Here is a 27277-nt window from a genome sequence, read left to right as displayed (position 1 = left end):
CCCCTGCAGTGCTGCGTCCAGCTCTGGGGCCCCCAACAGCAGAAGGACACGGAGCTGTTGGAGCGAGTCCAGAGGAGGCCACGGAGATGCTCCGAGGGCTGGAGCCCCTCTGCTCTGGAGACAGGCTGAGAGAGTTGGGGCTGTTCAGCCTGGAGAAGAGAAGGCTCCGGGGAGACCTTCTAGCACCTTCCAGTGCCTGAAGGGGCTACAGGAAAGCTGGAGAGGGGCTTTTTACAAGGGCATGGAGTGACGGGACGAGAGGGAACGGTTTTAAACTGCAAGAGGGGAGATTGAGATGAGATGTGAGGAAGAAATTCTTTGCTGTGAGGGTGGTGAGAGCCTGGCCCAGGTTGCCCAGAGCAGCTGTGGCTGCCCCCTCCCTGGCAGTGTTCAAGGGCAGGTTGGATGGGGCTGGGAGCAACCTGGTCTGGTGGAAGGTGTCCCTGCCCGTGGCAGGGGGGTGGAACTGGATGGGCTTTAAGGTCCCTCCCAACCCAAACCATCCTGTGAGTCTGTGATCAGGCAAAAGCAGCAGGGAGTGAAGCAGAGGGATCAGCCGGGTGCGGGAGCGGGCGGACAAAGGCCCACCAGGAGCGCGCTCCCCGCCATGCCCTGATGAATGAGCCTTTGAGAGGGTTTGTGACGTCCTCGGAGCTGGTGCGGGCGATGGGAACGGGCCAGACCCTGGTAGGGCATCCCCACCCGCACCCGGCCCTGGGAGAGGCTCCTGCTCCCTGCAGCGGCCACAAACCCCTTCGCAGGCAGGTCCCGAGGGGGTGGGATCGGTGGGGATGGGGTTTATTCTGGAAAGGAGCTTTGAAGCTCCCTGGGGATCAGCCCCGATATCACTCGTGGCACAGAAAAGCTTCCTGGCACCTAATGAGATGGGTTTGACGAGGCTGGCAGTGTCCACGGAGCGGGGACATCCTCCCACGAACTGGGGACATCCCCCCACGGATGGGGGACATCACCCCATGGACTGGGGACATCCTCCCACAGAGCGGGGACATCCCCCCACGGAGCGGGGACATCCCCCCATGGACCGGGGACATCCCCCCATGGACCGGGGACATCCCCCCACGGAGCGGGGACATCCCCCCACGGAGCCGGGACATCCCCCACGGACTGGGGACATCCCCCCATGGACCGGGGACATCCTCCCACGGAGCGGGGACATCCCCCCATGGACCGGGGACATCCCCCCATGGACCGGGGACATCCCCCCATGGAGCAGGGACATCACCCCACGAACTGGGGACATCACCCCATGGACTGGGGACATCCCTCCACGGACCGGGGACATCCCCCCATGGACCGAGGACATCCCCCCACGGACCGGGGACATCCCCCCATGGACCGGGGACATCCCCCCACGGACCAGGGACATCCCCCCACGGACCGGGGACATCCCCCCACGGACTGGGGACATCCCCCCATGGACCGGGGACATCCCCCCATGGACCAGGGACATCCCCCCATGGACGAGGGACATCCCCCCATGGAGCGGGGACATCCCCCCACGAACTGGGGATATCCCCCCACGGACCGGGGACATCCCCCCACGGAGCGGGGACATCCCCCCACGGACCGGGGACATCCCCCCATGGACTGGGGACATCCCCCCATGGACCGGGGACATCCTCCCACAGGGCAGCCCCACAGCACCACGCGTGAGCCCGTCCCTGTCCCCTGGGCTTCCTCTCGCCGCGGTGGGATGCGACGGGACGCGGGTGACGAGTCCCTCTCCCAACCACGACAAGGTCACGGCGAAGCTCCAAGATAAATGCCACCGCTCGGGCTGCTCTCTGCTGCTCCGCACGGGCCGCGCCCTGCGCAAACACTAATTAATCCTCGCTAACGAACTCCAAACGTTTTGCTTACTTAAGCATCTATGAAGGGGGATGGTGGCAGTGAGTGGCAAAGCCCTGGGTGGCCCCGGCATCACCCGGCCCCGGTGCAGTGCCGGGGAGCTCGGGGGTGCCGGCGGCGATCGCGGCGGCAGGGAAGGGACCGGAGAGCAGCGCAGCAGCCTCTGCACAAGGAGGGTCCAGGAGCTACTCATGGAGAGGCCCCAGCTTTGCTTTCACAGCTCCCACGGGATGCACCCTCCATCCCAGCCGGCATCGGGCTGGCGTGGCCGTGGGTCCCACCACGGGGCTGGCGTGGTGCGGCCGTGGGTCCTGGCATGGGGCTGGCGTGGTGCAGTGGCTCTCCTCAGCATGGCACAAAAGCCAATGTTTGCCTTAAAACCCAACCCCAACCAACCACCTCAGAGCATCTCATGGGGTTGCAGCCACGTGGGACCACCCCAAAAAGGAGAGCACCGTCCCCATCTGGGGCTGAGTCCTCCGTGAGGCCGCATAGTAACTCAAAGAGTTACGGTCAACGGCTTGATGGCCAAGTGGAGAGCAGTGATGAGTGGCGTTCCTCAGGGGTCATTAGACATGAGGAAGCATTTCTTCTCAGCAAGGGTAATTAGCCATTGGAAGGGGCTGCCCAGGGAGGTGGTGGAGTCACCATCTCTGGAGGGGTTTAAGAAAAGCCTGGCCATGGCACTTAGTGCCCTGGTCTAGTTGCCATGGTGGTGTCAGGGCAACGGTTGTACTCGGTGAGCCCAGAGGGCTCTTCCAACCTGATTGACTCTGGGATTCTGTCCTGCACGTGGGTCGGGACAATCCCAAGCACAAACCCAGGCTGGGTGGAGAATGGGTTGAGAGCAGCCCTGAGGAGAAGGACTTGGGGGTGATGGGTGACGAGAAGCTCACCGTGAGCCGGCACCGTGCGCTGGCAGCCCAGAAAGCCACCCGTGTCCTGGGCTGCATCCCCAGCAGCGTGGCCAGCAGGTCAGGGAGGGGATTCTGCCCCTCTGCTCCGCTCTCGGGAGACCCCCCTGCAGTGCTGCGTCCAGCTCTGGGGCCCAACAGAAGAAGGACACGGAGCTGTTGGAGCGAGTCCAGAGGAGGCCACGGAGATGCTCCGAGGGCTGGAGCCCCTCTGCTCTGGAGACAGGCTGAGAGAGCTGGGGCTGTTCAGCCTGGAGAAGAGAAGGCTCCGGGGAGACCTTCTAGCACCTTCCAGTGCCTGAAGGGGCTACAGGAAAGCTGGAGAGGGGCTTTTGACAAGGGCATGGAGTGACAGGACGAGGGGGAACGGTTTTAAACTGAGAGAGGGGAGATTGAGATGAGATCTGAGGAAGAAATTCTTTGGTGTGAGGGTGGTGAGAGCCTGGCCCAGGTTGCCCAGAGCAGCTGTGGCTGCCCCCTCCCTGGCAGTGTTCAAGGCCAGGTTGGATGGGGCTGGGAGCAACCTGGTCTGGTGGAAGGTGTCCCTGCCCGTGGCAGGGGTTGGGACTGGATGGGCTTTAAGGTCCCTTCCAACCCAAACCAGTCTGGGATTCGATGTTCTATGATTACCGGTGGCCACCATCACATCCCACTTTGCCAGCCTTGCCCACGGGAGGGGAAGGGCCTGGCGGGTGGGTCTGGGAAGCCGGTCAAGAAACCGTCCACACGTTTGAGGTTTCACAAATAAACACTAAAAATCAATATAACAGCGAGGATGTTCCCCGGCTTCCCCCGGCGCCTGGGGAGAGTCATCAGCCATTCCCAAAATAATTAACAAAAAAGAAAAAACCCCATATTAGCCTCAATCAATTAAAGGTGTGCGGCGAGGAAGGTGATTTATTAGCGAGAATCAACGCGTGGAGCCACATCTCCGGCGCGTTGTTGGAGGAGCTGGGGGGGGGGAAGCTGTTCGTCCTCCCACCATGGGACATGGGGAGAGGGATTTCAATCCAGACGAGCTGCTCCCTCGTGGGTACCCGTGGAAAGAACCCGGCTTTGGGTTCAAAATGAGACGGAGCACCTCAAAAGTGGGTGCTGACCCCCATGGGCGCCGGGTGCCGGCAGCCCCCCAACCTCCCCCCTCCTTAAACAACCTCATGTGGCATTAAATCCCCGCCAGGCCGTGTGAATTACGGCTCTCCTGTCAAATTAACGTCATTACGCCATAATTAAAGTCTATTTTCAGGGAAGCAGCAGCCCGGATCTGCCGCGCAGGATCGCACCCTGCCGCGGGGGGATCAAACGCCCTCGGGGGGTCCCACTCCCAGCCCCCTTCCCACGGGCAGAAGATGAGGATGATGATGGATACGGGCACATCTGGAGCAGCTGGGAATGCTCCCAGACCCCACCGGTCCCGGGGCACCCACTCGACCCCCCGGGGATGAGCAGGATTTGGGGGGTTCTCCCAGCGGGATGCTGTGGGTGCCAGCACGCACGGGGCGACCCCACAAGAGCTGAGGGGCCGGGACCCGCAGCCCGGTGATGCCAGGAGAGCTCCCCCCCTTCCCTGGCAGCGCAATTAGGGCAGTTTATGATTTGTAAAGCAATTAGCACGGCAAATCAACTCAAAGCGACTCGGGAGAATAAGCCGAGGTGGAGATCACCAGCTGCCACCGCGAGTGGCACCGGCAGCGTGCCCGGTGTCCCCAGGGCTGCCCCAGAGGGACCCCAGGGTGGGGGGAAGCTGCCCCGCTCAGACGGTGCCTGGTGTGTGCCAGGGGAAGGATCCGGAGCAAGTCGCAGGCAGAGGAACCACAGAACAGTTGAGGGTTGGAAGGGACCTCTGGAGATCATCCAGCCCAAAGCAGGGTCACCCAGAGCACGTCACACAGGGTCACGTCCAGGCGGGTTTGAATATCTCCAGAGAAGGAGACTCCCCCCCTCCCTGGGCAGCCTGTGCCAGGGCTCTGCCACCCTCACACCAAAGAAGTTCCTGGAGAGAGTCCAGCGGAGGGTATGGAGATGGTCAGAGGGCTGGAGCATCTCTGCTACAAGGAACGGCTGAGGGAGCTGGGGGTGTTTAGCCTGGAGAAGAGGAGGCTCAGAGGTGACCTTAGTGCAGTCTACAACTACCTGAAGGGAGGTTGTAGCACAGGTGGGAGTCGGCCTCTTCTCCCAGGCAACCAGCGATAGGACAAGAGGACACAGCCTCAAGCTTGGCCAGGGGAGGGTCAGGTTGGACATGAGGAAGCATTTCTTCTCAGCAAGGGTCATTAGGCCATTGGAAGGGGCTGCCCAGGGAGGTGGTGGAGTCACCATCTCTGGAGGGGTTGAAGAAAAGCCTGGCCATGGCCCTTAGTGCCCTGGTCTAGTTGCCATGGTGGTGTCAGGGCGATGGTTGGACTCGATGAGCCCAGAGGGCTCTTCCAACCTCATTGATTCTGGGATTGCCCCCAAGGCACCCCAGAGCGGTTCACCCAAAACCGAAGCCTCCGCTGCTCTGCTCCACGGGGAAATAAATCAGCCCCAGCAGCAACACAGACCCCCTCCTTCCCCAAACCTGCCGCCCCGTCACCGCTGGCACCCTCCGAGGTGGCACCGGGCGCTGGAATCAGCTCATGGATGTTATTTACGAGGTGATTACCGGCGCTGAACGAAGATAATTTGTAATTACGTGCGGCGCTTTTAGCATCCAGCACGCGTATGTTTTTAGTCATTTGTTTTATTAAATTAAACGCTCGGGCTAATTACAGGCATCCTTTGGCTATCTGCCTCCCGACTGCCGGCCCGCGGGAGCCTGGCACCGGCAGATAGCCCGGCCAACGCTCACGCAGGGCTCTAATCAGCAACTCTAAATTACCTCGTTAAACACGGGATTACCCTTTGCCTCGGCTTAAACCCATCCAGATTCCGGCGAAAAGTCATTTCTAAGCAGTGGAAGTTTTTTATTTCACCGGCACGAGAGGAGAATATTTCTGGCTGAGGAATATTTGGGGAATAAGTCTGTAACTCAGGCTTTGGCGCTGGGGTGAGAGCGTCCAGAGGGGCATTTCACGGCGCCGCTGTCAGAGGCAGAGCCCTCTCCTCGGGATTAATCGGGGAAATCACCCGAGCACGACGTTACCCGTCCACGGGGAACCCGGTGACCGCCGGCAACGCGCCCCAGGAGCCACCTCAGCGCGGACGGGGAGGTAATGTCGCCGCTAATGAGGAAATTGAGATGGATAAAAGCACTTGGCAATTTCAGAACGAGCTTTTTTTGTTATAATTTTACAACCCCACGCTGTGTGATTTCTCTGTTCAATGACCCTGGCTTCCCCCGACGCCGAGCCGAGCCGAGGCAGCGCCGGGAAAGCAGCCCGACGCGAGACGCTCTGAACGTCTCCGGTAACCAGGGTGGTCCAAGCATCGCCCCGCAGCCCCCTGTGCCAGCCAAGGACCAGCCCCGTGCCCAACACCACGCCGGCACCATCCTGGGGGACCATCGGGGCTGCTCCCCCCATCCAGGGAACCCCCAGGAGACAGACCCCACTCTCAGCAATGCCACAACCCGGCCCCGAGCACAGAGGGATGCTCGGAGCACCGGGCTGCAGGAGGGAGCTGACACGGGAGGGGATGCTCCAGGCGCCACGGCACGGCTGGCTGTGCCGGAGGGTGAAGGATGGGCACCCCCAGCCCGGATAACGCACCCCCCGATAGCACAGACCCCACCCGGGACATCCCCACGCTGCGCTTCCCCCGACACCCCAGCCGAAACCCGGGGCTACCCCGGGGCACCGAGCGGAGCTTGGCAGATAACGGGCAAACCCCACGTTGGTGAAGGAGATGGTGGCTTTGGGCTACCCCCATCACAGACTGGTTTGGGTGGGAAGGGACCTTAATGCCCATCCAGTTCCAACCCCCTGCCACGGGCAGGGACACCTTCCACCAGACCAGGTTGCTCCCAGCCCCATCCAACCTGCCCTTGAACACTGCCAGGGAGGGGGCAGCCACAGCTTCTCTGGGCAACCTGGGCCAGGCTCTCACCACCCTCACACCAAAGAATTTCTTCCTCACATCTCATCTCAATCTCCCCTCTTGCAGTTTAAAACCGTTCCCCCTCGTCCTGTCACTCCAGGCCCTTGTCAAAAGCCCCTCTCCCGCTTTCCTGTAGCCCCTTCAGGCACTGGAAGGTGCTAGAAGGTCTCCCCGGAGCCTTCTCTTCTCCAGGCTGAACAGCCCCAGCTCTCTCAGCCTGTCTCCAGAGCAGAGGGGCTCCAGCCCTCGGAGCATCTCCGTGGCCTCCTCTGGACTCGCTCCAACAGCTCCGTGTCCTTCTGCTGTTGGGGGCCCCAGAGCTGGACGCAGCACTGCAGGGGGGGTCTCCCGAGAGCGGAGCAGAGGGGCAGAATCCCCTCCCTGACCTGCTGGCCACGCTGCTGGGGATGCAGCCCAGCACACGGGTGGCTTTCTGGGCTGCCAGCGCACGGTGCCGGCTCATGGTGAGCTTCTCGTCACCCGTCACCCCCAAGTCCTTCTCCTCAGGGCTGCTGTCCCCGAGGGGACGGGGACGAGCTCTGCTCAGAGCCAGCGGCTGCTGGCAGGCTCCCCGTCCCCGGCAGCACGAGCCCTTTCAAGGCTTAAGGTTTTCCTTCGGCCGCCGTTAACCCAAATTGCAGATGATAACCGCAAACCCCGAGGGATGCGTAACGGGATGGACCCCGCTGCCCTGGCTCCGGGGTCACACACCCTTTCAGGGCATGGCAGGGGACACACGTGTCCCCTTATGATGTGTCCCTACTCCACCAAACCCGCACGTGATGGAGGGAACAGCAGCCAGCGAAAAGTAGGGCAGCGGCAGCCGGGCTGGCAGGGAGGGAAAAGGCTTGGATGGATGGAGCTGCTGTACCCTCCACGGGGACCAGGAGAGGGGACATCTCAAGCTCTTGCTGTCCCTGTCACCATCACCCACCCTGTCTTGCTCGCAGGCCACCCCGTGACCCCCTCGCCAGCCCCTGTAAGGCGGGCAGGGTTCATGGTGACACCCGTAGCTCGTTTCACAGCTTTGCCCCCAGCACCAGGGATTTCAGGAGGTGCCAAGGCCACAGCGGGTCACCTACAAGGTGTCGGGGTGGTGACAACCACACGAGCACTCCTGCCACGGCCGAGGTGCCCTCCTGGTGCCCGAGGGGCGAGAGTGGGCTGGGGGCTGCGCCCAGAGGAGCTCGGTGCAGGGGCCAAGCTTTGTCCCCTCCGCTCTGGGACGTGGGAACGGGCGGGCATCGTCCCTCGCGGTCCCCACGGTGCCACCAAAGGTCCACGAACACGCGCTGGTGCATCCCCCCCCTGCAGCCCAGGAGCTGGGTGGGCTGCGGGGGACGGACGCCATCCCCTGCAGCACGTCTCCAAATGTCTAGCGACTGAACACGGAGCTCCAGCAGCCAGCGCTAATGGCAGGGGGAATATTCATGACTGCTGGGAGGGAGGCGGGAGTGCAGCTGAAGAGGGGGCTGGGGGAGGGTGGAGGGACACCAGAGAGTGGTGGGGAATGGGGCAAAGTCCAACTGGTGCCAGTCACTAGCGGTGTTCCCCAGGGCTCAGTGCTGGGGCCGGTGCTGTTCAATATCTTTATAGATGATCTAGACGTAGGGATGGAGTGCACCCTCAGGGAATGTGCAGCTGACCCCAAGCTGGGTGGGAGTGTCGATCTGCTGGAGGGTAGGAAGGGTCTGCAGAGGGGTCTGGACAGGTTGGATCGATGGGCCGAGACCAACGGCGTGAGGTTCAACAAGAACAAGTGCCGGGTCTGACACTTGGGCCACACCAACCCCATACACTTCAAGAGAGATGTTGAGGTGTTGGAGCGAGTGCAGAGGAGGGCGACCAAGTGGTGAAGGGTCTGGAGGGTCTGACCTCCGAGGAACGGCTGAGGGAGCTGGGGGTGTTTAGCCTGGAGAAGAGGAGGCTCAGAGGTGACCTTAGTGCAGTCTACAACTACCTGAAGGGAGGTTGGAGCACGGTGGGAGTCGGCCTCTTCTCCCAGGCAACTAGTGATAGGACAAGAGGACACAGCCTCAAGCTTGGCCAGGGGAGGTTCAGGTTGGACATGAGGAAGCATTTCTTCTCAGCAAGGGTCATTAGCCATTGGAAGGGGCTGCCCAGGGAGGTGGTGGAGTCCCCATCTCTGGAGGGGTTTAAGAAAAGCCTGGACATGGCACTTAGTGCCCTGGTCTAGTTGCCATGGTGGTGTCAGGGCAATGGTTGGACTCGATGATCCCAGAGGGCTCTTCCAGCCTGGTTGATTCTGGGATTCTGTGAACACACACCGAGCCCTGACCCACAGGCAGGACGCGGGCAGCAGCCGCTGGGCTGTGAGCAGCTCAACACCACGCCGAGCAACAGGGCGAGGACGTGAGCTGAGGTCAGCGCAGGAGATCCCCCCTCTTGTCTCCAGCCCCATCCTGCAGTGGGTCCATGCGGTGACAGACCTGCTGGCCCCCTCCACCGCCCCGGGGAGCTGCGGGTACCCCCCATCAGCCAGCCAGAGCAAGCCAGCGAAGGCGATGCCACCTCCATGGCCGTGCCCTTGGGCAAACCCCCGCCCTGGCCACGCTCTCCAGCAGCCCCCAGTCACCCCATGGCACCATGGGGCGATCCCACCGGTCCCAGGGGCAGGATCTGAGGTGATGCCAGGGGATGCTGGGCGCGGAGGCGGCTGCAGCCGTGCCGGGCACCGCATCAACCTCCTCGCAGGACGCCGTGGCTCCCCGCAGAGCCGAGCGCGGCCGGCGGGGATGGATGGAGCAGAGGCTCCTCAAGCCACACGCCGCTGGGAAAGGAAAATGAAGCCTTCACAGAGGCAGGTTCATCACAGACCTAAAATCAGGGGCTCCAGTTTCCCGAGGCACGCGGGTGCCGGCGCTGGGCGGGATGTTAATGGCGCGGTTCAGCGCCGTGGCAGGACCGCGCAGCTCCTCCCTCGTTTAGTGCCATGTACCCATCAACAGAGGACTCACACGGCTCCCCGAGGAGAGCAGAAGGTCAAAGCTCCATCCTCCCGGCAGCATTTTCACACATCCTCCCAGAAACATCTCCCATAGCCTCAGCAGGGTGAGGAGCCGGGCGGCCGCGCTGGGGGATGCCAGGTCTACCCGTTCCTGCTTTAACGCCCGCGGGCTGCGGGCGCTGGGGCTGGTTTAAGCCTCTCCGAGCAGAGCAGATCCCCGAGAGCACGACAGAAAGCCCGGCTGGAGCGGCATCCTCCTAACTGCGAGCTGGCAGGCGCCTGGATCCTTCTCCAAGCATCCGTGTCAGCACATCACAGAATCCCAGACTGGTTAAGGGTGGGAAGGGACCTCTGGAGATCATCCAGCCCAACCCCTGCCCGAGCAGGGTCACCCAGAGCACGTCGCACAGGGTCGTGTCCAGGCGGGTTTGAATATCTCCAGAGAAGGAGACTCCCCCCTCCCTGGGCAGCCTGTGCCAGGGCTCTGCCACCCTCACAGCAAAGAAGTTCCTCCTCACGTTCAGATGGAACTTCCCATGTCTCAGCTTGTGCCCGTTGCCCCTTGTCCTGTCACTGGGCACCACTGAGAAGAGTCTGGCCCCATCCCCTTGACACCCACCCCTGAGGTATCTGTGAGCATTGATAAGATCCCCCCTCAGTCTGCTCTTCTCCAGCTGAACAGCCCCAGCTCCCTCAGCCTCTCCTCGCAGCAGAGATGCTCCAGCCCTCTGACCATCTCCGTACCCTCCGCTGGACTCTCTCCAGTAGTTCCTGGTCTGTCTTGAACTGGGGGGCCCAGAACTGCACACAGTTACTCCAGATGTGGCCTCACCAGGGCCATGTAGAGGGGCAGGAGAACCTCCCTCGACCTGCTGCCCACACTCTTCCTCACACACCCCAGGACACCACTGGCCTTCCTGGCCCCAAGGGCACATTGTTGGCTCATGGGGAACTTGTTGTCCCCCAGAACCCCCAGGTCCTTCTCTGCAGAGCTGCTCTCCAGTAGATCAGCCCCAGCCTGTACTGGTGCATGGGGTTATTCCTCCCCAGGTGCAGGACCCTACACTTGCCCTTGTTGAACTCCATGAGGTTCCTCTCCCCCAGCTCTCCAGCCTGGCCAGGTCTCGCTGAGTGCCAGCACGGCCTGCTGGGGGATCGGCCACCCCTCCCAGTTTGGTGTCACCAGCGAACTGGCCCCTCGCCAGCCCGGCCCCTGCTCCTCCGCGCTCCTGCTTTACTGCTTCTTTTCTCTTTTTTTTTTGCTCAGCTTTTGCTCTCTGAGCCACGAGCCATTTCCCGGAGGCTGTAAATCCATACGAGAGCCCAGCTGTGCCAGCTCACACATTCATCCCACCCGGATCAGGCCTCGTACCCGGCCTCGACACATCCCCCGGGAGCCGGGCTGCGGCTGTGCCGGCGCGTGGTCGCGCGTTTGCTCTCAGCCAGGGGGGAGGAAAACTCACCAGCGGCGTTTTACCAGGGGTCTGGCTCAGCCTGAAGCCCCCACCCCAGGATTCAGCATCTCAGCAATGTGGAGCCCTGGCCTGAACGCCCAGGATTGCTTTAGGGGGAAGGGAGAGAGGGACGGTGCCGAGATGTGCGAGCTCATCGCTTTTCCACTAGAAAAAGCAACGCTGCCCGCAGGGCAGAAAACAGGTTGCAGGAACATGCTGACTTCACGTGTCCTCTCCTCGGAAGCTCTTGCAGCTCCTATTAACTATTGATGGGGGAACTCCGGTGCCCCCGCTCCCAGCCTCCTCGGAGAGGGCTCACGATGCCCGTGTACCCGCGTGCCCTCCGCGTTTCGCGCCGCGCCGCCCCCCACGCGCCCGGCAGCCGGCTCCGTTACACAACACACGGCCGAGCGCCGGCGATCCTTGTAACGGTAATTTAGCGGAGACGAGACACTGATGAGTTCAGGGGTTTGTATCTCGTTAATCTTTCATGGTCGCTGAGTGCACAGCGGCTTTTTGTAGTACAAGGCCTGCTCGGCAAATAGGGCAGCGAGATGCTCTCTCGGCGCAGACCCCGCTCTGTGTGCGCCGCGGAGCCGTACGGCATCACCGGGCACGGCTTGAATTCACAGAATCCCAGAATCAATGGGGTTGGAAGAGCCCTCGGGATCATCGACTCCAACCATTGCCCTGACACCACCATGGCAACTAGACCAGGGCACTAAGTGCCATGGCCAGGCTTTTCTTAAACACCTCCAGAGATGGTGGCTCCACCACCTCCCTGGGCAGCCCCTTCCAATGGCTAATGACCCTTGCTGAGAAGAAATGCTTCCTAATGGCCAACCTGAACCTCCCCTGGCAAAGCTTGAGGCTGTGTCCTCTTGTCCTAGCGCTGGTTGCCTGGGGAAGGCCGACTCCCACTGCGCCACTGGCTTGTGTCAGCACTAGTGTGGCCAGCAGGACCAGGGCAGGGATCGTCCCCCTGTGCTCGGCACTGGTGAGGCCGCACCTCGAATCCTGGGGGCAGTTTTGGGCCCCTCACGACAAGAAAGACCTTGAGGTGCTGGAGCGAGTCCAGAGAAGGGCAACGGGGCTGGGGAAGGGTCTGGAGCACAAGTGTGATGGGAGCGGCTGAGGGACCTGGGGGGGTTTGCCTTCAGCCTTGAGCCACCCATCACTAGACGGATGAAGGCCCCAAGAACAGCCCAAAGCCACGGGAGAAGCCATGCCTGGATTTGTGCTTGGGATTGCCCCGACCCACGTGCAGGACCTTGCACTTGGCCTTGTTGAACTCCTTGGCACTGATGGAGCCCGGGCTGCCGCGCCATCGGCATCGTCACCACCGGTACTTGTGCTGCCCCCCAAACAGCTCCAGGAGGACTTTGCAACGTGTCCCCTCCAAGCAGCCTCCACCGAACCCCCACCCACCCCGGCAGCGGGGACGCAGCCACCTCTCCTGGCAGGGACGGCGGTCCCCAGCCCGCGCTGGAGCTGAGGATGCCAGAAGAGCCTCTGCAGGGACGGGAGGAACCGCTCCACGCTCACAGCGAGCGCTCAAACCTCTGCCAAGCCCAGCGCAGCCGCCCTCTCCTCCAAAACCCGGCTCGCTGCAGAAAAACACCCGGCAGACACCTGCAAACCATCTGTCGAGCAGCCCCCGCCTCACCCAGCGCGGCACCCACCACGGGCAGCTCGCACCGAGCAGGACGAGGCACCCACGGGCACCAGCGAGACGCCGGTGCCACCGGGTACCCCGCGGGGTCACAAAAAAGCTCATTTCCAGGGGAAAAAGCAGCTGTGATTGGTAGGACCAGGCGTGACGGGATCCTTCCAACAGCTTGTTCCCAAATGTCAAACAGGGAAATAAATAAACCTCAAACGGCGTCAAAACCAGCAGCTCGGGGGAGGCCAGGCTGCCCTCGACCTCAAGGTCCATGCCCTGCCCTTCCTCGGCCGTGCAGCCCTGGGCAGGGCAGGTCGCTTTTACAAAGCTCTTCCAGTTTCCCACCAATATCCCAGCAACCAGCAAGTGTCAGTAGAAATTACCGCTGTTTGATGGGGTTTGGGTAAAATACGGCTCCTTGCAAACCCCGCCGACCATCACCCGCCCTCGCGCCGCCTGACCGCCGCTCGGCCTTCAGCCAGGCTGAGAAAAACCCTCCTGAGGACTATAAATACCGGCCCCGCTGGGAGCCGGCGGGTCACAGCTGAACACGACGTGGGGAGCACCAACCTCCCGGCATCTCTGCAGCAGGACCAGCGTCACCACACCACGAGAGACCTGGCCAGGCTGGAGAGCTGGGGGAGAGGAACCTCATGGAGCTCAACAAAGGCAAGTGTAGGGTCCTGCACCTGGGGAGGAATAACCCCATGCACCAGGACAGGCTGGGGGTGATCTACTGGAGAGCAGCTCTGCAGAGAAGGACCTGGGGGTTCTGGGGGACAACAAGTTCCCCGTGAGCCAACAATGTGCCCTTGGGGCCAGGAAGGCCAGTGGTGTCCTGGGGTGCATGAGGAAGAGTGTGGGCAGCAGGTCAAGGGAGGTTCTCCTGCCCCTCCACACTGCCCTGGTGAGGCCACACCTGGAGTAACTGTGTGCAGTTCTGGGCCCCCCAGCTCAAGAAAGACCAGGAACTACTGGAGAGAGTCCAGCGGAGGGTACGGAGATGGTCAGAGGGCTGGAGCATCTCTGCTGCGAGGAGAGGCTGAGGGAGCTGGGGCTGTTCAGCTGGAGAAGAGCAGACTGAGGGGGGATCTTATCAATGCTCACAGATACCTCAGGGGGGTGTCAAGGGGATGGGGCCAGACTCTTCTCAGTGGTGCCCAGTGACAGGACAAGGGGCAACGGGCACAAACTGAAACATGGGAAGTTCCATCTGAATGTGAGGAGGAACTTCTTTGGTGTGAGGGTGCCAGAGCCCTGGCACAGGCTGCCCAGGGAGGGGGGAGTCTCCTTCTCTGGAGATATTCAAACCCGCCTGGACACGACCCTGTGCGACGTGCTCTGGGTGACCCTGCTTGGGCAGGGGTTGGGCTGGGTGATCTCCAGAGGTCCCTTCCCACCCTTAACCATTCTGTGATTCTGAGATCAGGGGAAGCAGTACGGTGAGCACCCTGCCCCGGGGCACCCTGCCTGCCCACCCAGCAGAGACGCTGAGACCACCCGGCGGATTGAGCCCGATGGCTGTGGGCTCCCCATGCTGGGCTGATCCCTGCCTGCGAGGGTCCCCACCAGCCGGGAACAAGGACCCCTCGTGGGTGCTGGCTCCTGCCTCCAGACACTGGTGGCCACAGGGGCCAGCTGACCCCTCCTCTGACAGCCCCGACGCTCATGTCAGCTTTGCCATCAGCTGCCGTCGTGCCAGATGCACTCCTGGCACCCAGAGCGGGCGCAACACCGGGGTCCTGCTCCTCCGGAGACCCCCCACCCTGTGCCGTGGCCAGAGCGGGCTGGAGGCACCCAAAGGTGCCCAAGAGCCCTCCCCAGCACCCTGGCACCGGCGTCAGCGCAGGGTGGGTGGACAGGCGTGAGCCAGCGGCTGGGATAAAGAACAAAAACCAGCCAGCCTTGGCTTTGTGTCCTCAGGAAACACGGCTGGAAGGTGCCCCAGGGCCACCGAGATGATCCTGGAAGAAATGCCCCCCCCCAACATCAGCCTTATCTCCGCCGCGCAGGCAGGAGCTGGGACCTGCGAGTCCCAGAGCGGTGGCACAGCCAGGGAAGGAACCAGGACATCTCCACTCCCCGTCCCCTTCCCACCTCCTCCCTCCAGCTCCCAGGGCTGAGGAGGGACCCGGTGCTGCCAAAACCCTGAGCCCCCCCCAGCAGCAACCGCATCCTCCCAACCCACGGGAACACGCTGCGGGACGGGGTAAGGGCTTCCCTGCACCCAGAGATGCCTCACTGCCCCCAAAGATGGGAGCACCCCATGTTTCAAGCCCCAGATGTGGACCACAGCTGCGAGGTCCTGCACGTGGGTCGGGGCAATCCCAAGCACAAACCCAGGCTGGGCGGAGAATGGGTTGAGAGCAGCCCTGAGGAGAAGGACTTGGGGGTGATGGGTGACGAGAAGCTCACCATGAGCCGGCACCGTGCGCTGGCAGCCCAGAAAGCCACCCGTGTGCTGGGCTGCATCCCCAGCAGCGTGGCCAGCAGGTCAGGGAGGGGATTCTGCCCCTCTGCTCCGCTCTCGGGAGACCCCCCTGCAGTGCTGCGTCCAGCTCTGGGGCCCAACAGAAGAAGGACACGGAGCTGTTGGAGCGAGTCCAGAGGAGGCCACGGAGATGCTCCGAGGGCTGGAGCCCCTCTGCTCTGGAGACAGGCTGAGAGAGCTGGGGCTGTTCAGCCTGGAGAAGAGAAGGCTCCGGGGAGACCTTTTAGCACCTTCCAGTGCCTGAAGGGGCTACAGGAAAGCTGGAGAGGGGCTTTTTACAAGAGCATGGAGTGACAGGACGAGGGGGAACGGTTTTAAACTGCAAGAGGGGAGATTGAGATGAGATCTGAGGAAGAAATTCTTTGGTGTGAGGGTGGTGAGAGCCTGGCCCAGGTTGCCCAGAGCAGCTGTGGCTGCCCCCTCCCTGGCAGTGTTCAAGGCCAGGTTGGATGGGGCTGAGAGCAACCTGGTCTGGTGGAAGGTGTCCCTGCCCGTGGCAGGGGGTTGGAACTGGATGGGCTTTAAGGTCCCTTCCAACCCAAACCAGCCTGTGACTCGATGAAATGAGGTCCTGCTGCAAAACCAGCTCCTGTCTCAAGGCTTAAAGGTGGCAGAACCCAGCCCTGGCTCCAGCCCAGGACCAGGCGGTTTCACCAGAGGCAAGCGCAGCACCAGCCATGGCGAGCACGGCTCAGCCTCCAGCCTGGCGAGCCACCAACTCACGGTGATGGCCTGGGGAAGGGTGGCCACGAGCCCTTGGCTTTGGACACTGCGTCCTGCTCCAGAGCTGCTGCCCCGACCCACCAGCCCAGCGAGGGTCTCCACCGTCCCCACACGCTGCAGCCCCCACACCACACCTGCAGCCCCAGCACCTGGGCAGCAGCGGGAGACGCATCTTCATCTGCATACATGATGTTCCTCGAGAGAGAGAGAAGCGATAGAGATATCAAACGCCGTCAGCTCTGGCTCTCACGGTTCATTTCGAGGCGGGAGGTGAAAAGCTGCAGGATTTTATTACGCTGAATTCTCCGTTTGTCATTTCCCATCTCCTCCAGCGGGTGCCTCGGGACCCGTCCGCGCTCGGCGGGATGCAGATGGATCTCTGCTACGTGCTACCTACTACGGCGGGTCCACCTCCACCCCCCTGGCGCTGCCAGCCCCCACGCACGGCCCCTCATGGGTAAAACCTTCCAGAACGGCCCCAAACCAACCCCAAACACGTGTGTGTGCACAGGGCTTGAGCTCAGGGCTCCACCTTCGCAAGGGCAGCCAGGATAGGGGGGGGTCTCCCAGGCTGAACCCCCCCTCCAGACCACAGGAGCTGGGATTAACTGGGAGCAGCAGCCAAGGGTGCCCCCGGGCAGTGTGGGGAGCTCAGGGGGGCAGAAGGATCCCCCTGCAAGCAGCAAAGCCCCGAGGCGGGGATGGGGTGAGGGGCACACGGCTGAGCAAGGCACCTTGTTTGGCTGGCGAGGGCTTTTTTGGTTGGTTCTTGGGTTTTTGATGGTTTTTCTTCTTTTAAACTAATGATCTGGAAGGGGAGGGGGGGGTAAACATTTCATTAATTGCATTCACAGGTAATTAAGCAACGGCATCAGCCAGAGCCAGAGATGAAAATGCAGAAGGACCTAAAGAAGGATTAAAACCCAGAAAGAAATAAATGAGGTTTAACTGGGGCTCCCACAAGCAGCGTTGGGGAGACCACGAAGGGCAAGAGAGCTCGAGCCGGGGCCAGGGCCTGACACCCTCCTGGTTGGGGATGCCCAGGCAAGAGGCTGGCACGGTGGTGGCACGGCAAGTACCCAAAGGGGTATTTGCTGGATCTCACCATCACGGCCACGCAGGATCCCCCGAGAGTGGGGCAGGACAGGGTGCGGAGCGGCGGCTGCTCCAGCTCTCGCAGGAGAAGGAAGGAGAGGAGGAGAAATGTGCTGCCACGCAGCGAGAGCTGGCCAGGCTGGAGAGCTGGGGGAGAGGAACCTCATGGAGTTCAACCAAGGCAAGTGTAGGGTCCTGCACCTGCGGAGGAATAACCCCCTGCACCAGGACAGGCTGGCGCTGATCTACTGGAGAGCAGCTCTGCAGAGAAGGACCTGGGGGTTCTGGGGAACAACAAGTTCCCCATGAGCCAACAATGTGCCCTTGGGGCCAGGAAGGCCAATGGTGTCCTGGGGTGCGTGAGGAAGAGTGTGGGCAGCAGGTCGAGGGAGGTTCTCCTGCCCCTCTACACGGCCCTGGTGAGGCCACACCTGGAGTAACTGTGTGCAGTTCTGGGCCCCCCAGTTCAAGAAAGACCAGGAACTACTGGAGAGAGTCCAGCGGAGGGTACGGAGATGGTCAGAGGGCTGGAGCATCTCTGCTGCGAGGAGAGGCTGAGGGAGCTGGGGCTGTTCAGCTGGAGAAGAGCAGACTGAGGGGGGATCTTATCAATGCTCACAGATACCTCAGGGGGGTGTCAAGGGGATGGGGCCAGACTCTTCTCAGTGGTGCCCAGTGACAGGACAAGGTGCAATGGGCACAAGCTGAAACATGGGAAGTTCCATCTGAATATGAGGAGGAACTTCTTTGGTGTGAGGGTGCCAGAGCCCTGGCACAGGCTGCCCAGGGAGGGGGGAGTCTCCTTCTCTGGAGATATTCAAACCCTCCTGGACACGACCCTGTGTGACGTGCTCTGGGTGACCCTGCTTGGGCAGGGGCTGGGCTGGATGATCTCCAGAGGTGCCTTCCCACCCCAACCATGCTGGCATTCTGTGACTTGGCTGCGATCCGGTGACTTTGGGGTGCTGGGGCACCTGCAGCGAGACCCCAGGCTCAGTGGGGGGCAAGAGGCCACATTTAGGGCATCCCCGGGCAGCACCGTGCACAGCGGGGAGCCCAGCAGCTCCCAGCAGACAGCACCCACCCACGGCTGCCGAAGCAAGCGGAGGATTTTGCCAGGGGCAGCCACATTTCTGCCGTCTCCTTGGAGACTGCAACCACGCTGCTCGTGCCGGCGGGGCACGAGGGGGCAGGTCCCCCCCCGCCGGCACCGGTGGCCGCTTCGCAGCCGCCCCGTGCCCTCCCCGCCGCACTGACGCCAGAGAAACAGCGGGAGGAAGAGGCTGATGCAGGAAGTTGTTCCTAACTCAGCGTGTACCAAACACGGCGGCATCCCAGGAGGGAGGAATCGCCGAGTTACCGGCCCCCGGGCTCTGCCCCCCCGCTCACACCGACGGCTCAGGGAGCCGTGGCACGCGGTGCCGTCACCTGCCAGCGCGGTGGGGACGTTTGGGGTAAAAACAGCCCTGGAAAAGGCGGCTTGCACATCATCCCAGGGGAAGGCTGGCTTTGTGCTCCTGGCTGGAAGCCATCCTCTGGCTCGCTGGCGGCTCGAGAGGCGATGGAGGAGGAGGATCGAGTGCACCCTCAGGGAATGTGCAGATGAGCCCAAGCTGGGTGGGAGTGTCGATCTGCTGGAGGGTAGGAAGGGTCTGCAGAGGGGTCTGGACAGGTTGGATCGATGGGCCGAGACCAACGGCGTGAGGTTCAACAAGAACAAGGGCCGGGTCTGACACTTGGGCCACACCAACCCCACACACTTCAAGAGAGATGTTGAGGTGTTGGAGCGAGTGCAGAGGAGGGCGACCAAGCTGGGGAAGGGTCTGGAGGGTCTGAGCTGCGAGGAACGGCTGAGGGAGCTGGGGGTGTTTAGCCTGGAGAAGAGGAGGCTCAGAGGTGACCTTAGTGCAGTCTACAACTACCTGAAGGGAGGTTGTAGAGGCGTGGGAGTCGGCCTCTTCTCCAGGCAACCAGCGCTAGGACAAGAGGACACAGCCTCAAGCTTGGCCAGGGGAGGGTCAGGTTGGCCATGAGGAAGCATTTCTTCTCAGCAAGGGTCATTAGCCATTGGAAGGGGCTGCCCAGGGAGGTGGTGGAGTCCCCATCTCTGGAGGGGTTGAAGAAAAGCCTGGCCATGGCACTTAGTGCCCTGGTCTAGTTGCCATGGTGGTGTCAGGGCAATGGTTGGACTCGATGATCCCAGAGGGCTCTTCCAACCTCATTGACTCTGGGATTCTGTGGGTGCTCAGCGGGGGTCTTGGCAACTCTCAAGTGCATCAACCATTGTGGGGAGGGGGAATGAAGGAAAGAAAGAAGTATCAAGCAGACAAACCCCTGCCCCAGGGAGCTTTTGGGTGGTGTCAGACGGGACCTTCTCCATTAGATCCCCGATGCTGCAGGTCTGCCCCGAGCAGCCCTTTGAGCAGGATGACAGAGGAGCAGGGAAGAGCTCCCCGACCCCAGCCCCACGACGGAGGGGAGGGATGCTCAGGGCGGCCGAGCACCTCGCTGAACGGCACAGCTTCTCCCCGCAGCGACGGGCGGCCACGAGGCCACAGGGACGGGTCACCCACCCGTGAGCAGCGTCCCACAGCCCTGCGCCCCGGGAACGGGGCTCTGCCACCTCCTCAGAGCAAAGAGCAGCAACAGCACCCGCCGTACCGAGAGGGGAAACTGAGGCAGGGGACGAGGGAGGCATGGGTCTCCCCGCAGCCATCGGATAGAAGAGGAGCCGCACGGGGAGGAGGACTCCATCCAGGGATGGTCACAGACGCTGGCGATTGCTGCCCAGCACCCTCCCCATCCCATCCCCACGGTCACCTCCCCATCCCACCCCCGCGGTCACCTCCCCGCGGTCACCTGCGTGCTGTCCCCCTCCAGCCGGGGGGGTCGGATGCTGGACAGGTGAATGGTTTTGTGGTCCCCGGAGTTCAGCTTCACCACGATGGCGTCGGCGTTCAGCACCTGCATCACCTGGGCGAAGGAGAGAGGCCGAGGTGAGCGCCGTGCCCGCGGGCAGGACGAGCCCCGGAGCCGGATCACGCCACGATGCTGCTGCCACGTGCCCCAACCCACCCTGGCACGGAGCGAGCGGCTCCGACCCCCGGCCCCATCCTGGGTGTCCGACCCATCCTGTGCCAGGGCTCAGCCCTCCGGGATTTCACTCCAGAAACAAACCCAGCGTGCGGACCAGACCATGGGCATCGATATGGGACGACAGGTGAGCCCAGCCCGTGGAGGAGCCTGTGACCACGCAACAGCGTGTCCCCCCCTGGGGGTTCTCGATGCACCCAGGGACTAAATTAATGAGAAAACCACGTCACAGCGGGGCAAAGGGTTCCCAGCATCGCTCACCGTGCCCAGCCTGGGGAGCGCAGCCCCGTGTGCCAGCCCCACGCATCCCCCCAGAGCCGGGGCAAGGGCAGGCAGCCGCCAGCTCCCAGCACGCCGGCCCCCGGCACAGCCCGGGCTACATGCAGGAGCCAACGACCGGCACCGGGGACTTGCCCAGCCCCGCCGGCCCCGAGCATCCCCTGCCTGGCAGGAGGGCACTTGCAGGGCCCTTGGCTGGGCTGACCCCGCTGCCATGGGTCCTGCAGGGGCAGGGGATGCTGCAGGACACGGTACCTGGGGACCACCAGGTGGGACACGGTACCTGGGGACCCCCAGGTAGGATGTGGCACCTGGGGACCCCCAGGCAGGACGTGGCACCTGGGGACCCCCAGGCAGGACACGGTACCTGGGGACCCCCCTGGTGGGACACGGTACCTGGGGACCCCGAGGTGGGACAGGGCAGGGTGGCAGAAGGAGCCAAGGTGATCCCTGGGCACCCACTCATCCCCTCGGGCACCCACTCCCCTTCTCCAGGCAGGAGCCGCAGCATCACCCCGTGCAGGGCAGCCGCAGAAGGTGCTTTCCAGCCCCGTCCCCAGGGACCCCGCGGGCAGGAGGGGGGCACGGTGACAGGGGTGACAGCATCCTCGGAGGCCGTGCCATCCTCTTGCTAACCATTTCTCAGCTGGCTGCAGCCCCCTTCCTTTATCCCATATTTTTTGTGGCTCCACCTGCCTCGCAACGGCGCTTTGAGAAAGGCATCGAAAGGATTTTCTTTTTTCTGGTGGGTTTTTTTTTTTTTAAATCCCTGCAGCTGGTTCTCGCACAGCCCACCGGCACCCAGCCAGCACCCTCCTTCCCCTTGACCCCAATAAGGTTCCCAACTCCCCCCCACAGGGCTTTGCTCGCCCTGGGCACATGCCCCTGCCACCAGCTTCGCCCCCGCAGCTCCCCTGGGTGCTCACAGGTCCCCACGCCTGGGGACCACGGGGACATCCCCCCCGTTGCCACTGTCCCCTGCAGCTCGGCCCACGGTAACGAGGGCAGCTCGTTAGCCCTCCTGGGAGGGGGCTCAGGGCCAGGCTGCTGCACGGGGAGCACCCCCCTGCACCCCGACCTTGCAAGATGGGGACAGGGGCACTTGGGGAGCCCAGCACGGAGAGAGGGGCTGGCGCTGCCCCCCAAAACTGCTTGCTGAGGGGGTTCAGCAGGGGCTGGCGCTCAGCTCAGCAGCAGAACAGCTCCCAGGCTGGCTTGGGCATCCATTCTGAGACGGTTTGGCCCCGACGAAGGCTCCCAGCGTGTTACAAAGGGGAAAAAAACCCCACAAGACCCAGGCAGGGCTCCCGCAGAGCCGCCTCCTCCAGCCCGCGGAGCGCCGGGGCAGCGTTTGATCCGGGTTTGTCAGCGTTTTATCTCACACTTGGTGCTTTACCTCCTGCCCAATGGCTGCAAACAGGTGAACACCCCAACCCAGCGGCCCCCCAACCAATTTACGGGGCTTTAATTGCCCTTAAACTGCGGTAGACTTGGTTAACGCAAGGAGAGATGTCACCTATTGCCTGAGCTCTGCAATTCCTTGGCAAAAACAAGTCCAAATTAGGGAAGCAATTCATTAATAGACACCCAAGAGTTAATTTTAAAAATATAATAATATTTTAAAAATCATCTTTATGTCTATATATATGTTATGGGTAGGGGGGGGATGCACAGCTGCTCTCCACCGCTCCCCCCCAACGCCGAGGGGGCCGACCCGGCCCCGCAGCGGGGACTGGGGATGGCAGAGCCACATCCAGAGCCGTATCCTAAACAGCTTTTGGCAGGGCAGAGCTCTCAGCGTGATGCACTGGGCTCCGAGCAGCGCTGCCCCACATTCCTGGGTGCTCTCCGACGCGCTGAATTCAGCAGAAAGCCTCCAGCCTCGCCGCATTTTTATTCCACCACTTTTCCTCTACGCCACTCACGGGGCATCACAGCCACAATCGAGGCCAAGCTTTAATTCCTCCCCCCCTAAAACCAACCCCTCTCCGCTCAAAGCGCCAGCTTCTGCCTCAACCAGGATCCAAAATTAGCCGGAGCCGATTTGCCGCGGTCGCTAAACAGGTTGGGATCTTCCTCCTCCTCCTCCTCCTCCTCCCCGCTGGCAGATCCTACGTCAGCTCCACCACTGCAAAACGAGCACCTCGGCACCGTGCCCAGCACGGAGGCGGCTTCACCCGCTGCCTGCGGGTGCTCAGACCCCTCTGCGGGGTGCTGGGAGGAGGGACGGGGGCTCACGGGACCCCCCCCGGGGCGAGCAGGGCACGTGCCCAGCGCTGGGTTCAGCTCCGGCACGCCGAGCCGGTGGGTATTTGTCCTGATTTTCCCTGTCACTTATAATTCCCAAGAAGGGGAAAAAAAAAAAAAGACCAAAAAAATTGACAGTGCAAAAGCGACGGTGCCCGGGGGGGCTCCTGCTGGCAGCTCCCTAAACGCCGCGGCAAGAGCGGGTTTTAACCGAAGGAGGAGAAATTCTGCGTCTCCTCTGGCATCGTGGCACCCTGCATCGCGGTGCCACCGGGCTCTCACCGCAGAGCCAGGGCAGCCAAACCCCGCCGGAGCAGCCCCCCGAGCGTCCCCAGGCTTGGGGGGGGACCCCAACAAGACACATCAGGGTCCCCCTCCGTGGCACCAGGGATGCCCGCCCCACCGCAACGCCTGGCACAAGGGCTGGGGATGCCACCGAGCCCCAAACCCACCGCAGACACCTTTGTCGTGGGGGGGCTGGGGATGAGACCCGCCTGCCGCAGCCCCCCCGCCAGCAACAAAACACCGGGCACCTTCGAAATGCCAGGAGCACCCACCCCCTCGGCGAGCTGCTGAGCAAAGCGTGACTAACCACCACCCCCGTGCCGGCTCCCGGCGCGGGCACCGGCGGCTGCAGGCTCTGCCAGCGGCAGGACGGCGCTTCCGAGCGTGCCAGCGCCCTGGCACGGCCACCCCCGTGCCCGCCGGGGTGTCAGTTCTCACCGTGACAGCAGCACCTCGAGTGCTGGTCCTTCGCCCCCCGGGGATGGGCTCTCACCCCCCACGTCTCCTCGGAGACCCTCCGGGCATCGGGGCCACTCGAGGAGGAGAAGCCCCACAAACCCCTCACCACCGGGGGGGTGTTTTTGGGGCGCTTCGGTGCCACCAGCCAAACGGGAGCTGAGGAGTGGCCGGTTGCAGCGGGTGTAAACCCAGAGTTAAAGCACGAGCCAGCACCTCCCCAGCCCCATCCCAGAGCCTGGGGACACGGTGACAGCACCACACGCATTCACCCGGTGGCACCAGACTGGCCACAAGAGCTCCTGGCCTTGCCCTGCCTGGCACCGCCACAGCCCCCCCTACCAGTGCCCGGCCAGCCGTGCTGTGCCCCAAGCCCTGCCGCTGCCACCCCGGGAGCAGCCAGCCTGGTCCCCACGCCTGCACGCAGGGCACGATGCCAGCTTCCTCCGCGGCTGGCACGATGCTCTGGGGCAGGACCCGACCCCAGCGCAGGGGGGGCGCAGGGGGTAGGTGCCTTCCCAAGGAATACGGCTGCCGCCCGGTTCCCAGGGTGTCCCCCAGCCCCGCAGCCCCCGGCCGCTGTGCTGGGCGAGCCGGCAGCACCATCTAGTGGGGCTGCTCCCCCCAGCCCGAGCCGGGCCCGGACCCCCCCCGCCCGCTGCACCCCGCCGAGCCCACCGCAGCCAGCCCTGCCCGGCGGGGTGCTGCTCCCCAGGGACACCCACCACCCAGGGCAGGGGCAGTGCCAGGTCAGCCCACGAGCCCCCACAGACTGGTTTGGGTTGGAAGGGACCTTAAAGCCCACCCAGTGCCAACCCCCTGCCACGGGCAGGGACACCTTCCACCACACCAGGTTGCTCCCAGCCCCATCCAACCTGGCCTTGAGCACTGCCAGGGAGGGGGCAGCCACAGCTTCTCTGGGCAACCTGGGCCAGGGTCTCACCACCCTCACAGCAAAGAATTTCTTCCTCAGATCTCATCTCAATCTTCCCTCTTGCAGTTTAAAACCGTTCCCCCTCATCCTGTCACTCCAGGCCCTTGTCAAAAGCCCCTCTCCAGCTTTCCTGTAGCCCCTTCAGGCACTGGAAGGTGCTAGAAGGTCTCCCCGCAGCCTTCTCTTCTCCAGGCTGAACAGCCCCAGCTCTCTCAGCCTGTCTCCAGAGCAGAGGGGCTCCAGCCCTCGGAGCATCTCCGTGGCCTCCTCTGGACTCGCTCCAACAGCTCCGTGTCCTTCTTCTGTTGGGCCCCAGAGCTGGACGCAGCACTGCAGGGGGGTCTCCCGAGAGCGGAGCAGAGGGGCAGAATCCCCCCCCCTCGCCCTGCTGCCCACGCAGCCTCTGCCTGCCCCCTCCCCTGCTCCACCAGCCACTCACCTTGGCTACGAACTGCTTGTCCTTCTGATCCAGGTTTGCCGTGGGGGCCACATAGTCCCTCCAGATCCTCAGCTTGCGCTCCTTGGCGAACCTGGCGTTGGGGGGGGGACAGTGGTGACACCCGGGCAGGTGCCCCCAGCAGGGACGTGCCACACGTTAAATCATCCAGAAAGCCCTGTCAGGGGCAGTGGGGCTGGCACAGACTCACAAGGAGAGATCACACCTCCCTCCCACCCCACACGTGGACGGGCAGAGCGGGCTGGGGTGACCCCGCACACGGAGGGTGCCCACCCCGGTACCCAGCCCCGCGGCTCCCGGCACCGGACCCACCTTTCGGCCGCGCGCAGCTTGTCGGCGCCGCGGGTGTAGACGGCGATGGACCAGTCCACGCAGCGGGCAAAGCCCTCCTTCAGCAGGAGCTCGGTGATGTTCCCGTTCTGCGGGGCAGGGACGCGCTCAGCAGGGGACGTGGCACCGGCATCCACCCCTGCCACCGAGCTGGCCTCCCCCAGTCCCTGCCCTGCTGCCAGGGAGGACCTCACCCGCCCTTCTCAGCCCGTTTAGATGTCACAGGTCCACCAACAGCCCTTCAAGGCCTGGCCGCAGCGCCCGGTGGCCCCAGGGCTACCAGAGGCCACCCCAGCGATACCCACCCTCCTCGTGGGCTGCTCAGATGGACCACGGCACCCACACCCACCAGTAAAGAGCCCACGACTCCCAGCGACCCTGCGCCCCCTGCACCTTGCAACCACCTTCAGCATCTCCACCAAGTGATGACCACCAGCCCGGCAGCCCGCCGGGACCCTCTCCCGCCCCGTGCCACCACCAGCCCTACTTGCCGGGTGCAAGATGGTGCCCAGGATGTTCTGGTTGTGGCAGCTCTCCAGGACGATCTGCACGTCCCTCTGCAGCAGCCGCGACTCGGTGAAGAACTTGGCTTCGGCCGCGAAGGGCTCGGGGACTTCGGGGGCATCCGCCTCCCGCTTGAAGGTGGGACACTGCGGTAGAGAGGGGGGACGGTCAGGGCACGGGCTGGCCACTAACACCTCGGCAAGGGGGTGGCAAACTGCCCCGGGGAGGAAGGCTGCTCTGGCTGTAGCTCCTGGGAGAGATAGGGTGGGGGGCTGAGCGTCCCCGTGCCACATGGCACCCACACGGCCCTTCACCTGCCCCAGCAAACGCTGCCGGGAGCAGCCCGGGGTACGGGGACCAGCTCCCAGCGCGACCGTCCCCGGGGTGCAGCCACCCTGTGTTGGATGGGCAAGGGGAAAAAAAGGCTCTGGTGCTCCAGCAAGGGCTTGGTAAGAAGGAGCCGAGGGTCCCCCCGCTGCCAGGAGCCCCCAGAGCCACCCTCCTGCCACGCCGGGTGGCCCACGCAGCGGCAGCCACCTCGATGCCAGCGGAGCGGGGACGGGCACTGCCGCAGCGACCAGGGGATGCGACAGCCCAGAGTTGGGGCTGCTGCCCGGTCTGGCAGCACGGAGCTGGTGTTCCCCTACCCCAACCCTGTCCCCATCCGCCCCAGTGACACCCTGCACAACCAGGGGCTGCAAGCAGCCTGTTATGGGAGGGTGCACATGGGATGACACAGCGGGCAAGGAGGCAGCCGTACCCCTGCCTCCATCCCACCCTGGTCCTGTGAGCTGGCACCGGGGCAGCGGGGAGGTATGGGGACACCGTAGGCACCGAGGAGGATGCACAACCCATGAGCCAAGCCTCACCTTGATCCCCGAGAGCATGACGGTGACCAGGTAGTAATCAGGGAGGAGGAGGGCTCTCACCACGCTGCCATCCCGGACGTGCTCGATGATGGCTGCGGAGCAAGAGCAGAGGTTGGTCTTGCTGTGGAGGGGCTTGGTGGGAGCCGTGGAGCTGGAAGCAGCTCCCTGCGGCGAGGGGGTGCTGGGAAAAGCCCCCAAGGAGCGTGGCCACAGAGGATGGGGTGACCCTCTCTCCAAGCTGGTGAAGGGTCTGACCTCCAAGGAATGGCTGAGGGAGCTGGGGGTGTTTAGGCTGGAGAAGAGGAGGCTCAGAGGTGACCTTAGTGCAGGCTACAACTACCTGAAGGGAGGTTGTGAAGTGGGAATCGGCCTCTTCTCCCAGGCAACCAGCGACAGGACAAGAGGACACAGCCTCAAGCTTGGCCAGCGGAGGGTCAGGTTGGCCATTAGGAAGCATTTCTTCTCAGCAAGGGTCATTAGCCATTGGAAGGGGCTGCCCAGGGAGGTGGTGGAGTCACCATCTCTGGAGGGGTTTAAGAAAAGCCTGGACATGGCACTTAGTGCCCTGGTCTAGTTGCCATGGTGGTGTCAGGGTGATGGTTGGACTCGATGAGCCCAGAGGGCTCTTC

At 63.0% G+C, this 27277-nt stretch overlaps 1 protein-coding gene across 1 annotated transcript in view; it reads right to left on the bottom strand.

Moving 5' to 3' along the window:
• Positions 1–27277, bottom strand: part of SND1 (staphylococcal nuclease and tudor domain containing 1) — a gene marked incomplete at its 3' end in the record, with an annotated part of 77208 nt that overhangs the window by 39653 nt on the left and 10278 nt on the right. Inside the window, exons 6-10 of the mRNA XM_068424524.1 lie at positions 26649–26740; positions 25767–25925; positions 25258–25364; positions 24928–25018; positions 20054–20167 (exon numbers count right to left, since the gene is read on the bottom strand). Of these exons, the coding sequence (XP_068280625.1) occupies positions 20054–20167; positions 24928–25018; positions 25258–25364; positions 25767–25925; positions 26649–26740 (563 nt within the window). The remainder of the gene's footprint in view (positions 1–20053; positions 20168–24927; positions 25019–25257; positions 25365–25766; positions 25926–26648; positions 26741–27277) is intronic.

Source organism: Nyctibius grandis, unplaced genomic scaffold (assembly GCF_013368605.1).
Source record: "Nyctibius grandis isolate bNycGra1 unplaced genomic scaffold, bNycGra1.pri scaffold_100_arrow_ctg1, whole genome shotgun sequence".
Taxonomy (NCBI): domain Eukaryota; kingdom Metazoa; phylum Chordata; class Aves; order Nyctibiiformes; family Nyctibiidae; genus Nyctibius; species Nyctibius grandis.
The sequence above is the reverse complement of the archived record's forward strand: the minus strand, read 5'-3'. Positions and strand labels throughout refer to the sequence as shown.